The 13,831-nt window shown below is 43.2% G+C and overlaps 1 protein-coding gene across 6 annotated transcripts in view; it reads left to right on the top strand.

The window, feature by feature from the left end:
- The window catches only part of ZWILCH (zwilch kinetochore protein), a 266,547-nt gene that overhangs the window by 46,413 nt on the left and 206,303 nt on the right, over positions 1–13,831 (top strand). For all 6 annotated transcript variants that reach the window (XM_069222876.1, XM_069222877.1, XM_069222878.1 and 3 more), the window contains one exon: positions 3,233–3,281. In XM_069222876.1, the coding sequence (XP_069078977.1) occupies positions 3,233–3,281 (49 nt within the window). The remainder of the gene's footprint in view (positions 1–3,232; positions 3,282–13,831) is intronic.

Genomic DNA, 13,831 nt, shown 5'->3' with positions numbered 1-13,831 from the left:
ACATTCTAAACCAATACACTCTATTCCACTGCACTTTATACCACTCTACACTGCCCCAAGCCACTCTGCCAGTGCACTGTAAACAACTGCACTGTATGCCACTGCAATTTACTCTGCACCATTGTGCTCTATGCCACTGTTCTCTGTACCACTCTACACCACTGCACTGACATTCTACACTGCAACACTCCACTCCACTCCACTCTGAACTACTGCATTTTATGCTACTGCACTCTATGCCTCTGCACTGTGCATCACTGCACTCTAGGCGCTATAATCTACTCTGCACTGCACCACTCTACAATACTCCACTCTACGCCACTGCACTCTGTGCCACATGAGCCTACTCTGCACTCTATGAAACTGCACCACTCTGCATTAATGCACTCTCTGCCACTCTATTGTAAGTCACTCTACTCCACTGCACTCTATGCCACTCTACCCCATGCCACTCTATTCCACTGCGCTCTGCGCCAATGCACTCGAAACAACTGCAGTGTTGCCCTCTACTCTGCACCACTGTACTTAAAATGCTCTCTGTGCCACTCTACATCACTGCACTGACTTTTTACTCTGTAATATTGCACTCTGTGCCACTGTACTGTACACCAATCTACTCTGTACTACTTCATTCTACGCCACTGCACTCTGCCACTCTACATCACTCCACTGCACTCTGCCACTCTATATCACTCCACTCAACTCAACTGCACTATACTCTGCACCACTCTACACTACTCTATGCCACTACACTCTCTGCCACGCGAGTCTACTCTGCACTCTGCCACTGCACCACTCTGCCACTGCACCACTCTACAATACTGCACTCTGTCACTCTATTGTATGCTACTCTACTGCACTCTATGCCACTCTACTCTGTCCCACGCCACACCACTGCACTCTGGATCACTGAAGTCTATGCAGTGCACTCTAAACAACTGATCTGTACCCCACTGCATTGTACACTGCACAACTGAGCTCTACGCCACTGCTCCTATGCCATTCTACTCCACTCCACTATGCCACTAACTTTTAGCCATGCTGAACAGCAGCCACTCTGGTATATAACATGGGTAAAACATTGTCAAAGACAATAACTTGCGTAGACAAGACCTATTGGCTTTGCCAATGTTTGTTAGTACTATGAGGTACCGAGGTCTGTGAAGGAACTGTGAATGTGTAAGTCCTTATTTTAAAAATGCATTTGACGCCTCTTCAGGGGTAGTAAGCGCTATATAAATACAATTACATCATAATATAGGCTGCTATAAAATGCGTAAATACATTTCGGCAAATAATGAAAAGTCCTTCTATAGTACGTATTTGAATAATATATAGTTTATGCCTAGTACCAACATTTTTTATCACAGTCGATTAAAACCACACACTCCACTGCTCGCATTAGAATACCATTACAGTACCTCCCTAAGCAGAAAGCTTCAAGTGACTCCTTTGATTAAAGTCAATGCAGGTTTCCAAGCCCCTTTGCATTTGCAGATTTTTCAAATGGGTACATTTGCATTTCTTTAGGGAAGGAGACCCCCTGGCAAGTAGGCCGTGCCTTTCAATCCAGCTAAGGGAAACTGATCTGCCCGTATTTTCGCCCTGCCATCCCTTGTTCTTTTGGTGAAAGGCTAAAATGACAGACAAATGCTGCCCGTTAAGCCTTTCATCACGAACAGATGGCTGGGCGAAATTACGGACGGGTGGTCACCCTACACCTTAGGCTTCAGAACAGCAGCACTCAGCAATCCGAGGCTTGTAGTTTAACACATCCCATTGTAAGGAAGGGACTACAAGTCCCAGAAAGCAAAAAGCTTTTGGGCACAAAGCCAGCACAGTTTGGTATCATGCCTAACAAGGGTTACTATTTGCTTGTTTTGATCTATTGGAACGTGCAATTCTATTTATTTGTATTTTCTTTGTATACTACACAGGAATAGATGCTGCCCTGCACAATAATATAACCCTGTCCTCAGAGCAGTATCATTTGAGCACAATATTCTTAATTGTCCCACACTTTAAACATTTTACAATTCTTTTCTGGAAGGCCCTGCAACAGAAATTTGCTACCGGGCTTGTCCTGCCTCTGTAATGCATGCTTACTTTGAAGCTCCATGCTGGGCGTCCGCCAACTTGAAGCAGTACATTGAAAGTAAAACAAAGAAGCATTTGCAATGCACTAGGGTCTCGCATTTGTCAGAGTTACAGCTATTCCCAGTTGTAAACTCCCAACCGGATTTTCTTGCATTAAAAGAAAAAAACAGCGCGATCATGCTGCTACAGTTCACTCGTAATAAAGTGCAACAAGGTCGATAGTATGCAAAGCGCTCGACTTCTGCCCAGCGAGATCGCACTGCGAAAATAGAGAAAAAGTAGTCCACAAACCTGACGGGAAACAGCGAACCGTGCATGTTTTCTGTACTTGGTCGCTGCGCTCGAGGAGGGCTAACCACCGGAAAAGGCATGACGTATGCGTGCCTTCCACTAATCAAAGCAAGCAGATTGTAACAGGCAAGCCAACGTGCCAATGAAAGACACTGATGTGATGTCGACAGGGCTCCGAGCCCTTTTCTAATACCTAAAGTGTCTCGCTATCGATACGCATGCGACGCAAGCTCGACCCTAAAAATGCCCATCATGACTCATGTGTGCATGCATGGTGACAAATATATGCATATATATTATCACACTGAGGCAGGGCATTGTGCATTTCTTTGCATGCTCTCCTTTATCATGAATGACAACTTTTCTTTTTCGTGCTTGTTTTTAAAACAGGCTGTTCAAGGGCATTCCCCACTGAAATTGTGGCCCATCTGTTCATTTATTGACCCTGACAGTATTCATTATACATCATTTAAGTGTTGCCAAATTCATCTTATCCCCGAGACTTTTTGTTTTTGCATGCTTTGCTTGTCCAACTCCCGCCCCCCCCATCCCCCCTCAGATATCAGTTTTGCAGTGTGTGGTTTTAGTCTGCTTTTGCCACATTTATAATGGTTATATTAATCTGTAGAGCAGTGTAAATCATAGTGTTTTGTCTATATTCCCATTATGACAGCCATCAACCTGTCTGTACAACAGCCACAGTTTTACTGTATGTCATTCAAGTGATGCATAGTTACAGCTGCTGGTATTATGAAATATGGACTTTGTAGTATACTTTTGTATGCTTTTGGTAAAGATGTTGTTGCTGTCCTAACCTAATGTGTGTTGTGTTTTTTTTTAATAGTGTGTGCGAAAGAAAAGAAGAAACATCAAATGTGGTATTTCCGTATGAGGTAATTCTTTTTTGCTTGCAATACTTGAGTATGTGGTGCTAATTTTAAACATTTTTATTTAGTAATAACTCGCTTTTGTTACATTGCATTGGTTTGAGCTAGGACTTGTGCCTGCATGGATCTGGTTTCACTGTTAAAATATCTACTTTGTAGTTTCACCTATTGCACACCTCTTTCCTGCAACATCGGTATTGATAAAAGCAAATTTTGGTGATTGTAGAGCAAAACTATTTTAATTACTACAGAACACATACAGCATGTGCATCAGCAGTGCTAGCTTCCCTAGTCCACAGAACAGTTATAATGTTGACAGGAGGAATGCACTGTGTGTTTAAATTCTCATATTGATAATCTCAGAACTGTTAAACAAGACTACCTGGCCAATGGAATAGGAAATGGAATATGTGGAGAAGTAGGGATAATACAGGGGGTGGGATTTAACACAATATACACTTGTCCATGGGACAGGTTGCTTCATAGATCTACTTGTCCCTTTGGTGCCATGTAATGCAGTGTACGCCTATAGTGCAGCGACACATTATGGCAGCAATCTCATTATGTAAGAGCTCTGATAATAGCCTCATTGATTATGTCAGAACTAATACTATAGTAGGGCTCGAATACTAGCAATTTCAAGCCCTATTGTAGTAATTTCCTTATTTTGCAACCATTCCACTGATCTACATACTGGGGCTAGAGGACACACTAAACAATAGTTCCAGGGCTTGAATGTCTGAGTCTATGCAACCCGTATAACTTGCATATTTTAAGGATTTTTACCAGCTCTTCTCTAATCTTTTCCAATACTGGGAAAGGTTGGAAATTTACACCTGACAATGGCAGAAGTAGACATTCTTACAGGGTCGGGTGGGAAAAAAAAGTGGTTAGAGGGAAAGTGAACTTGTAAAAATACAAAAGATTTTCACATGTGCAAATCTACACATGCATATTTACTCGTGCTAAATACAGTTCACAAATATTTTCTAGGAGTACTGGTCTACATGTGTAAATTATTGTGTATTCATGATGATGGTGGTATTCAGGATCTTCCTGAGTTCATCGCCGATTGTCTTGCTTCCGAGGTTGAAGACCTGGTGGGGGCAAGGTTCTGTGGGTGCTCCAGAGTGTACGGAGTTCACGATGGAGCTAGTGTCTTGCGAGGTGAGGAGTTCCCTGTGGGTGAGAAGGTGTTCCTGGTTTGTGTTTGTGTATGTGAGCTGATTGATGTTGTCTGCAGTGCAGGGTTGGCGTTCGAAGTTTTCGTAGATAGCCGAGTTCTTATCATAGAATAGTTCCTGGGAGAGAGTGATGTTTTTTTTCAGTGGTTGCGGGTTTGGTCAACTCCAGATTTTGTATGAATGATCTGTGGGATTTGGCCAAGTGTTACAATACAGTTTGAAATGGTGTGTCCTGTGTTCATGATCCACCTACACTGTAGCTGGTAATTTTAGAAGATCTGGAATACTGTGCCCAATCTGCTCTTCTGGTATCTTGAGTTTATTTCTAGTGGCAGAACCTATTGTCCGTTTTTTTAAATAGAAAACAAGTCAACTGGTATTTGTGTATAAGGCAGTGAGGAAAGAGAAGGCTATAGTTACTAACACATGAAATAGAGGTACTCAAACTGTAAGCCTGCCTTGTGTTAAAAGCACAGATTTGTGACATCTTTTCAGTGCCTGAGTTCACTTACATGGATACTTGTGAATATCTATAATGGGCTCTTACTAGTCAGCATTTTGGGGCGGGGTAGGATAACACAGAATTATGAGCAGGGGGTGTTGGGGAGGGACAGCAAAGTTCATTCCGAAAGGGGACATTGATTGAAAGGGTCCCTGTTTCAAGTGGGTACGGTCATCATTGGAGAAGAGGATCATATGCTCCTGTACAAGCCCATTTCATAGGGGTCCAGTTGGGGGGGCAATGGAGCCCACAATTTCAGCTTGCACCAAGTTCTGCCAATCAGTATGCCAGGACATTATCAGGGGTGGGTATGAGAAACTTTCAGATTCTGGTAATAGCTCTTCTAGCAAGCAAGAGGGCCTGGTCCAAAAGTCTGGTAGTCAAGTTTTTCAGCAGTCAATACATTACCAGTAGGATGGCACTGGAGCCAGTGTGGTCAAAACCCAGACCAAAAGGGTGGTCACCTCAGACAGCATCAAAGCATATTCGTCAGATGTGCTGGTGTACTGTAGCAACTGTGGCATTCTGGTGAGTTTGAGGGGAAGAACTTCTGAAGCTTCAGTGGTGTAAGTTAGGCCTTGTGTACTATGTAGGCTTGTATAAGTTTTATCTGACCGTTCCGTGTGATGTAGGAAGAGTACTCCAGCACAGCTTGCTACTCCTTATCATTAAAAACTAGGTGTTCTGTGCCCCATGCTTGTCTGTGATTCAGCAGTGCCAGGGAAGCATGTTTACTGATCTCTCTGTATAGCCTGTTAATAAACCTCTTCCCGTGTCTGTGTTGATTATTATTAGTGCAGCATGTATAGAAATGGGGAGTTCAGTGTGTGGTGCCTGCAAAGCCTATTGAAATATGTGGTAGATCTGTCGTAAAATTCCCCTTCTAGTATGCCAGATTGTTCAGTCACCTTGGTCGGTCCCGCTCGCTCCTAGGAAACTAATTCAGGCGCAGAAACAATGCCACCTCAAAGGGGGAGTACTAAATGTGGGATTACAGGTACATAGGCAGGCAAGGGGCTGGTGTACTCCGGGGAGTGCTACCATGAGCAGCAACGAGTGGCACCAAGGGCCCTTATCAGCTTGGCTAAGGCAATAAGACGATATCCCATGCCCATATGAGTTCAATTATTAATGCATCTAGTACACTAAATTTCTTAACCGGGATGATGATTAGGAGACCTGTAAAACGATAAAACTTGGAAGCATCCCTATCTTGGAAGAAGGATATTCCATCTCCAATAAGGGTAGGGTAATCCAGAACGCTACAGTAGCATGACGTGCTTGTACAGTATCTCCAAAGTTTCTCTCTAGTAGGTCCTTTAGGGAAGGGCATATTTAGGTGCTAACATTTCGAAAAGAGATGGGTGTCTGTTGTATTCGGTCTGCACGAAGCTGAAGCTCCCGGGAGAGCATAAAAGACATCTAGCCTAAGTGGCGCACAGCTTCTTACCTGGGGGCGCCTGCACAAGCTCTCTGGCTCTTCATAGGAGAGAGTGGCCAGAACAGAAACCAAACATCACTTTGTAAACCATGCTCACCATGGGCAGCGGGAGCCGACTGATATCCTGGCTCTAGAAGGCCCTGATCTTGATATCCCAAGATGACCTACTGAATGTCTGGACTAGATGGGAACGACCTTGGGGCAGATCCTTTAGAGATAAGTAGTCAGCACACATACTGGAGCACTCCTACAATATGGTATGGAATACAAGATTTAAATACGCACCGTTGAATTACTTACACCTGGCATACTTAACACCACATAGACTGAATGTAATCATGCAAACGCAGCCCCACAACTGCTCCAGGTGTGCTCTGGCTTACGCAGACTTTGCCTACATGGTGTAGCACTGCCCAGGATCACCCAGTTTTGGCTACAGGTTGTGGCAGCCTTAGAAATTCTGAACAGTCTGCAGGCGACTGGATCAACAGAAAGTTGTTGTTTATAGAGTTCCTAGTATAACACGCTCCCTTCTACCAACTGACACGCTAACATAACTATATACCGCACATAAATACCACTAACCTGAATAGCACTGTCCTAGCTATGCTGACTATTGCCTGCAAGATTGCTGGACGCACAACATGTCAAGTGAATACATATGGTACCTTTTAGCTGTTCCTGATGAATGAAATGATCAATAAAAACATTAAGAAAAAAAATTGAAGGAAAAGGAGTATAGCGTTGGCATCCAAAGAAACATACAAGTGATCCTTCAAAGGTAGGCCCTGTGCCTCTCTTAACGCGATGGGATCAGCTTCTCACAATACTGTTTGAAATCTGGTCCTAGAACTCAGTCGCAGTAATTGCTGTAGGGCTTGTAAGGTAATTTCCATTGAGTTTAGGTCAGTTTGGAAAAGATGCGCACCTGTCTATCGTAGTATGTACAGTTACACTCCGAACAGTGACCTTCTAAGCCTCTCATTCTTATTGCCATTGTAGAGGCTGTTTCTGTTGTTCAGCATATAATGCATATAATGCCATGCACTGGCATGCCATTATATTGCTGTGTATTACGCTGAACACAACCTTTGGCTTCTTCAGTTGCCACTCACAAGAACATGTTTGTCTGTAAGTTCCTCAATGGTTTCACGCAGGGTCTCTTAGAGTCCACCCAAACGACAAGTGGGAATTGGGGATGGGTAGCATATACTGGAGCAACAGGATATATTCAAAGTCAGAGGGTTATGGTCAGGTACTGTTTGCCCAGATAGTCAGCTTGGAGTGTTTGGTAATCCGGGCAGATTAAGCAATTCAAGCAAACATGAAGAGCATGGAGAGTCAAACAGGAGTATTATTCCTTGGCAGCAGGGTTTCTTCCACTCCATGCCTCAGTTAATCCTCAATAGTGAAGACAGTCTGAGTGGAGCTGAGTTTAATTCTGCATATGTGCCCGGGAGAGGAGGTTGGGAGTGATATAATTTGGTGTACAGAAGTGCGTTCAAGTCCCCTCCTGAAAGCGAGTCCAGGGTGCTAGCTGTATTGAGAGGGGCAACAGGTACTGGGGGTGATCAATATTAGGAATGTGTAATGAGTCCAGCATTACACACATACTATCTAATCGGCCTCTAACCAACACAGATCTAGCATCGAGGTCATCCTGTTTGTGCTCAGCCAAAACAGCATAACTTTATATTAGCACCCCCTAGCATATGGGTGGTGCTGTATACCTGTCCTCTGCGATGCAGTGTGACTGCCTCTTACTTCTTCTCATATGTTTCTTGAACAAAGGCGGAGTGAGCCCATTTCCGAACTAGTTGTACCCAGATTTTATAGTGCTTGCCATTCTCCATCTTTCACACCTTACATATCCCAAACGTGGATTTACCCTGTATCTTTGTGGTATCCATAATATTTGGTGAGGCAGAGAAATTTCTATTATGGTAAGAATAATCTCTGGAAAAGAAAGGTGACCAAACAGCAGTGAAATAGTATATTGGGAAAGACAGTCCCCCTCCCTGAGAAGTCCCTCCTACCAGGGTAGGAACATCCTGGCCTGTGACAAGTCATCCGGCTATACAACTAACAGTCCCCAAAAGGGGATTATAAACTAACAATACTCTGAAAGTAGATTTAGCAAAGGAGTTGCCAGTTGGTTGGAATAAAGGTAAGGCACAGCAATGTGGGTGGGCTAGCTTTGGGTCAGCCTGCTGCATCTATATGTGTATCCTTAAATGCAATATAGCAGAGCTCATATGGATTTAAATCAAATGCCAATCCTGGTGCTTAGCCGAAAGCACAAATTAGTTAAATATGTAGTAGGTACCTTAGGATCAAAAATAAATGTTCATCCCATGCACAGAATATAGCCTTCTGGAGATTATCAACAGGCCTCTCAACACAGAGCATCTGATTGGGTAGGTCAGCTTTGTTCTTATTACTATCAGTAAAGAAGAAAGAATTGTCCTCTGTGGTTACTCTCATGCGGGTTGAGAATAAGAGTGCATGTTTAAAAGAGAGGTCTCCCAGACTCCTCTTGACAGACGAGATATTTCCTTGCGATTTTGGACTGTAGTGTGAAGCCTAGGAAAATGAAGATCTTTGAAGCATCTACAGTAATAGAACATGTATGTCTTTCATTTTGGAGTATAAGATCATGATTGCGGAAGTTCATTCGTTCAGCAGTAATTGGTCTTGGGGTGCCACCAGAACATGTCGCATCATTGGGACGTAGTGGGCTCCTTCTGCTTTATACATGGCTGACCGGCCTTGAGCGGCTATTTCATGTTGCAGCCACTTCTCAATGTAGAATATGGTGTTAGTACCTTCTGTGTTCTCTGGCATGCCATTATATATTACTGTCTATATTATAACACTGAGCGCAACCTTTGACTTCAGATACCACTCTAAGAACATGATTCTGTCTGTAATTTCTGTAATTTGTTTAACAGTCTCAGCACACTGAGGTTGAAGTTTATAACTTGATAATGAGTCTTTACTTGATTTTTCATTTTATGCTGGTCTTCGCAAGGCTTATGTCTTGAGATTGCATCTGTTTTAGTCTTCATCACAACTTGGGAGTCATTAACCACTGCTATTATTTAATCCAATTTGTCTGAGAAGTTGTAGGTGCTTGTCCTTTGGAGTTCCTGCTGTGATACCTAACGTCAAAGGTGATCTCATAAAAGGTTCCCAGAGAAATGAGTCACAATGAACATGTTCTAAGACAACCTGTGACGCTTAATTGGTTATAGGATATAAGGGAGGGAAACAGACCAGGTATCCAGGATGTTAAACAGTGTTGGGGGTTTTACATTGTGCCGACAGGGTCCTCCGCTGTAGGAGAAGTGCTGAAGGTGGCATTGGCAGTAGAGCGGCCAGCCACATGCCTTGCCAAACAGCTATGTATTGGCCAAGGCTCATGGATGGATGAAGAGTGACCAACTCCCCAGACACCCAAATCACACCAGCAAATGTCCGTACAGCCAATGGGGAGGGGTTGGCACATGTACCTGCTGCAGCAGAAGACTTTATCCATGGCCATGCAGAGGGTGGGTTAGAGCAGAGCAGATTTTTCATGGGGTTGTACCAGTTCTGTACCTTCCCCAACAGCACGGCACAGCCGTGGTCAGATATTTTCAACTGGAACATCAATCCAAAGACAGGCCGATACTTTGGGGGGGGGGGGGAAAAAAGGTGAGATCTTCCAGCAGGGCAGTGTCCAAAGCTCAGCAACAAGGAAGATCGGTCACAGTGCTCCACCTGTCATCACGATTAATGGGGTGTGGAGGGTGGTGCTATAGGGCCCCACTCTATCTGTGTAGCGAGTATGGGAAGAATCCTGATCGTACGCCCCAGGGCAATGTCCAGGTAGGCGAGTAAATAGGGTAGGGGCCCAAACATGCATCACTAGCTCCATTCACCAAAGAGCGTACCTGGCGAGTCTGGTCCAACAGCAACACTGTTGGTAGGGGCCAGTGGGTGTCAACAACACCGGCCCGTAGGCCCCTAGACTGGTGAAACTCCAGGCCTCCAAGGGGCAAATCACCCACTGTGGGGCCCAGCGTGCTCTCCCCCGATGCCGACTACCAAAAGATGCAGGCCCACAACCATTTAGTCTCACTCCGGGGATACGCCATATCCCCTGAGCCATGGGAGGCAGCTGTAGGTGAGATCAAGTCCGCAGGGAAGCTGTTTTTATTTGCAATGACACAATGCCACAGGTTACATTCTAGTTCATTAGCATAAAACCTTTTATGTATTGCTTATAGGCAGCTTCTAAATGTCTTTTGAGAAAGACCTCTTGTTGACCTTACAAAAACCTTAGTGGATTTAGAGGCAACCCACTGCTTACAATTGGTTTGCTTGATTGCTCCTCATTCAATAGTTTTCCTTCTTCTTGTGCCAGTCACTTCCTTGAAGCATAGCCGCTTCACACCATCTTTTTGATTGGATGACTCCTTTCACTACTCACATTTAAAGAACTCCTTTTTTTTTCATTTTTTCAGCACTCCTTTAGAGTGCACATTTTCTAGTTCTCTCTCCTCATACTACTTCCCTTTCAGATATCTGCCTACGTGTTCTGTATTACTGTCATCCTCCATCAAGCTCGTCTGTTACTTTCACTGCCCCTCTCTGGTTTTTCCTTCTAGCCTTAAGCGCTTGCGTTGCTCCTTTGCTCCTCAGACTGTTGCTGCCCCCTTTACCCTACCTGCTCCCCTACACTTGCTGCAATAAAAAAAAAGTTATAGTTTTACTTTTTGGAAGGACACTGACAATGGCATTTACTCTGTGCCACTCTGCATCACAAGAAGTTTTTTCGTGCAAATATATTTTAATTCTTTTATTTTCCAACCCATGGTGGCAGAAGCCACTTGTAATGGTAAAAGAAAATTGTAACATAATGGTAAACAAATTGTAAAATGGTGCCTGCGTCATTCCATAGGTGGGCATGCGTGGAGACACATACAAGTTGCTTGCAGCATCGTTGTACTTTTTTTTTTTTCTTTTTTTTTTGCTGGCGTCAAAGCCAGTAGGTCAGAAAGTTGAAACCTGTTGCTTTTGGCAAGGTTTGCTTACAATTGCATACAAAACATGAAAATGTCACCCATATTGAGGACTATTTTCTGTCCTTATTTCAGATACATGCCATATTTATTCATTGCAATTGGCTGAATGATTTATTTATTAATTGTAAATTAAGTATTGTAAATACAAAAATATTGACAACAAAGTGCATAATGTGACTGAGTAGCAAGTGCTTGTAGCAAGCAATTGAATTTTCTTTTTCCTTTGAATGGCAGCATAGATTTCCTTCCTACATCCATCATTTCATATATCAGATACATATTTGACATAACTGTATTGTATCTAAATATTGGTGCCTATCGTACGACATTTCCATTCCTTAGTCATTAAGGCACAGAGGCAAGATGTCCTGTATTGTTTAATTACCAACAACTAATTTAATCTTGAAAAATGCTTTAACAAAGAACCCGTCTGACTGACTGGGATTATAGTACTATTTCCTTGTGAAAACTCGCTCCCATTCATTTAAGTGAAGGTCCTGAAAACATTGCCTTACTTAAAAAGTGATTTAAGTATAAACAGTGTGATATAAATGTAATATATTAATTAGCGTTCTCTTCAGGCAGCTTGACTTACGAGCGCAGTGGACACTATTACCTTCTACCACATATTGCCCGCTGCTCATTGTAAGTTACACTTGACAGGCCCATATGTCACTCAGAAGTGATCCGTGCAATAATATTCGTACTATAAACTCTTTCTAATCCCTCCATGAAGAAAATGGAAAGCATGCAGTTCTTAATTTACTGCGTTGCTGAGAAATCAAGTTTCAATAAACAGACTGTGTGTAAGAGCAGGAGTAAGTTGATAAACAAAAATTAAGAAACCTGTTCAATCGCTTTGTTTTTTGATAACAAAGATACTGAAATTCAAAAATCATTGTTTTCGTTTTTTAAAAAAGATTTGATTGTTTAATCCTCAAGTCATTATTTGATCAGTTGGACACTGCAAGCCATAGAGAGGTTGGCATGAAGATGTATTGGGGGTAGGGGTGAGGAACGCTGGAGAGGAGGGTGGGAGTTGGCAATCTCTGTTGCATCGCCAGCATATACACCATTTTATACAGTAGGATGTGCTGGTGAGGTACAGTTCTGGTGACTTGGAGGATCGTACATGAAAACCGAATAGAGATGCTGTAAATAGATATGCACAACACCTCAAAGAATTCTTGCGTGCTAGTGGTCAGTTCTGTCTTTATCCCCCTCCTTTTTCTGTTTCAGAGCAATGACCAACTACTGTATTGTTCCGCTTTGATTTCTTTATCTGTTGCTGTGACTGACTATTTTTGACATTTCTTTGGTGCTCCCCTTTCACTGTGGGTTTTTTAGGCTAGTAGCTTCCTGCGTTTTATTGCAGCATTTTGTTCCTCCCATGTCGCTGACATTTGTTTTGGCTTTATTCCAGTGCTGTCTTCTTTTACCTCCAGCTCCCAAAATTAGCTTATTTTACTAAACAAACACCCGGTCATCTAGTTCATTGCTCACGAAAGCCCCAATATGCCCTCACATCGCAGAGTCTTTCTCTCAAGGGCATCTCCCTGCCAGCACTCACGACATCGCACATGGGCATTGCTTATCTCCTTTATTGGGGCCATAAATCTTCTCATGCTTCTCTGCTAAGTAAAAATGCTCGAAATACTTTTTATTCTGTTAACATGCAAGCACTGTCCTTGGCCCGAAGGGTGGAATTCCCTTTCTGTTCACTTTCAGTTTATTTTTCACTTTGTTTGCTTTGCCAACATTATAGAACAACTTGGCCTGCCTTCTGCATCCCTTGTGCGCCTGCTGCCCTTTCTTAGTGCTAAGGACATACACGCTCTCACCCATACAAAATTCTCTGCATGCCGCCTGCGATGTTGACACAGCTGCTGCAGTAAGGACCAAAATATACAGCAGGGTTGACCAATTAATGTGGCACAAAGTCCAGTTCTGTATTTACAATGCTAATATCTCCAACTCAAGTAAATGTGAGAGCTATTGCATTGAAAATGCTTGTTCCCTTTGAGAGCCGGATCCAACTACTGTGTAATTACGCTTTGTCCTGTATCTCTCTCTGGTCCCAGTGGCAATTCCTAATTTCTAGTCCTCTAGAAAGTGCTGCTAGCTGCTTCTCTGGTCCCAGTGATAATTCAGCACTCTTAGTCCAGTAGACAAAACTGAAGCTGCTTCTCTGGTCCTAGTTGTCATTCCTGATTTTTAGTCCTCTAGACAGTGCTGCAGCTGCTTTGCCAGTCACAGTGGTAATTCATCCTTCTTTGTCCTGTAGACAGTGCTGCAGCTGCTTCTCTGGCCCCAGTGGTAATTCCTCATTCTTAGCCTTCTAGGAAGTGCTGCTTCCTTGG

Source organism: Pleurodeles waltl, chromosome 3_1 (genome assembly GCF_031143425.1).
Source record: "Pleurodeles waltl isolate 20211129_DDA chromosome 3_1, aPleWal1.hap1.20221129, whole genome shotgun sequence".
NCBI classification, from domain to species: Eukaryota; Metazoa; Chordata; class Amphibia; order Caudata; family Salamandridae; genus Pleurodeles; species Pleurodeles waltl.
This window is presented reverse-complemented; position numbering and strand designations above follow the sequence as displayed.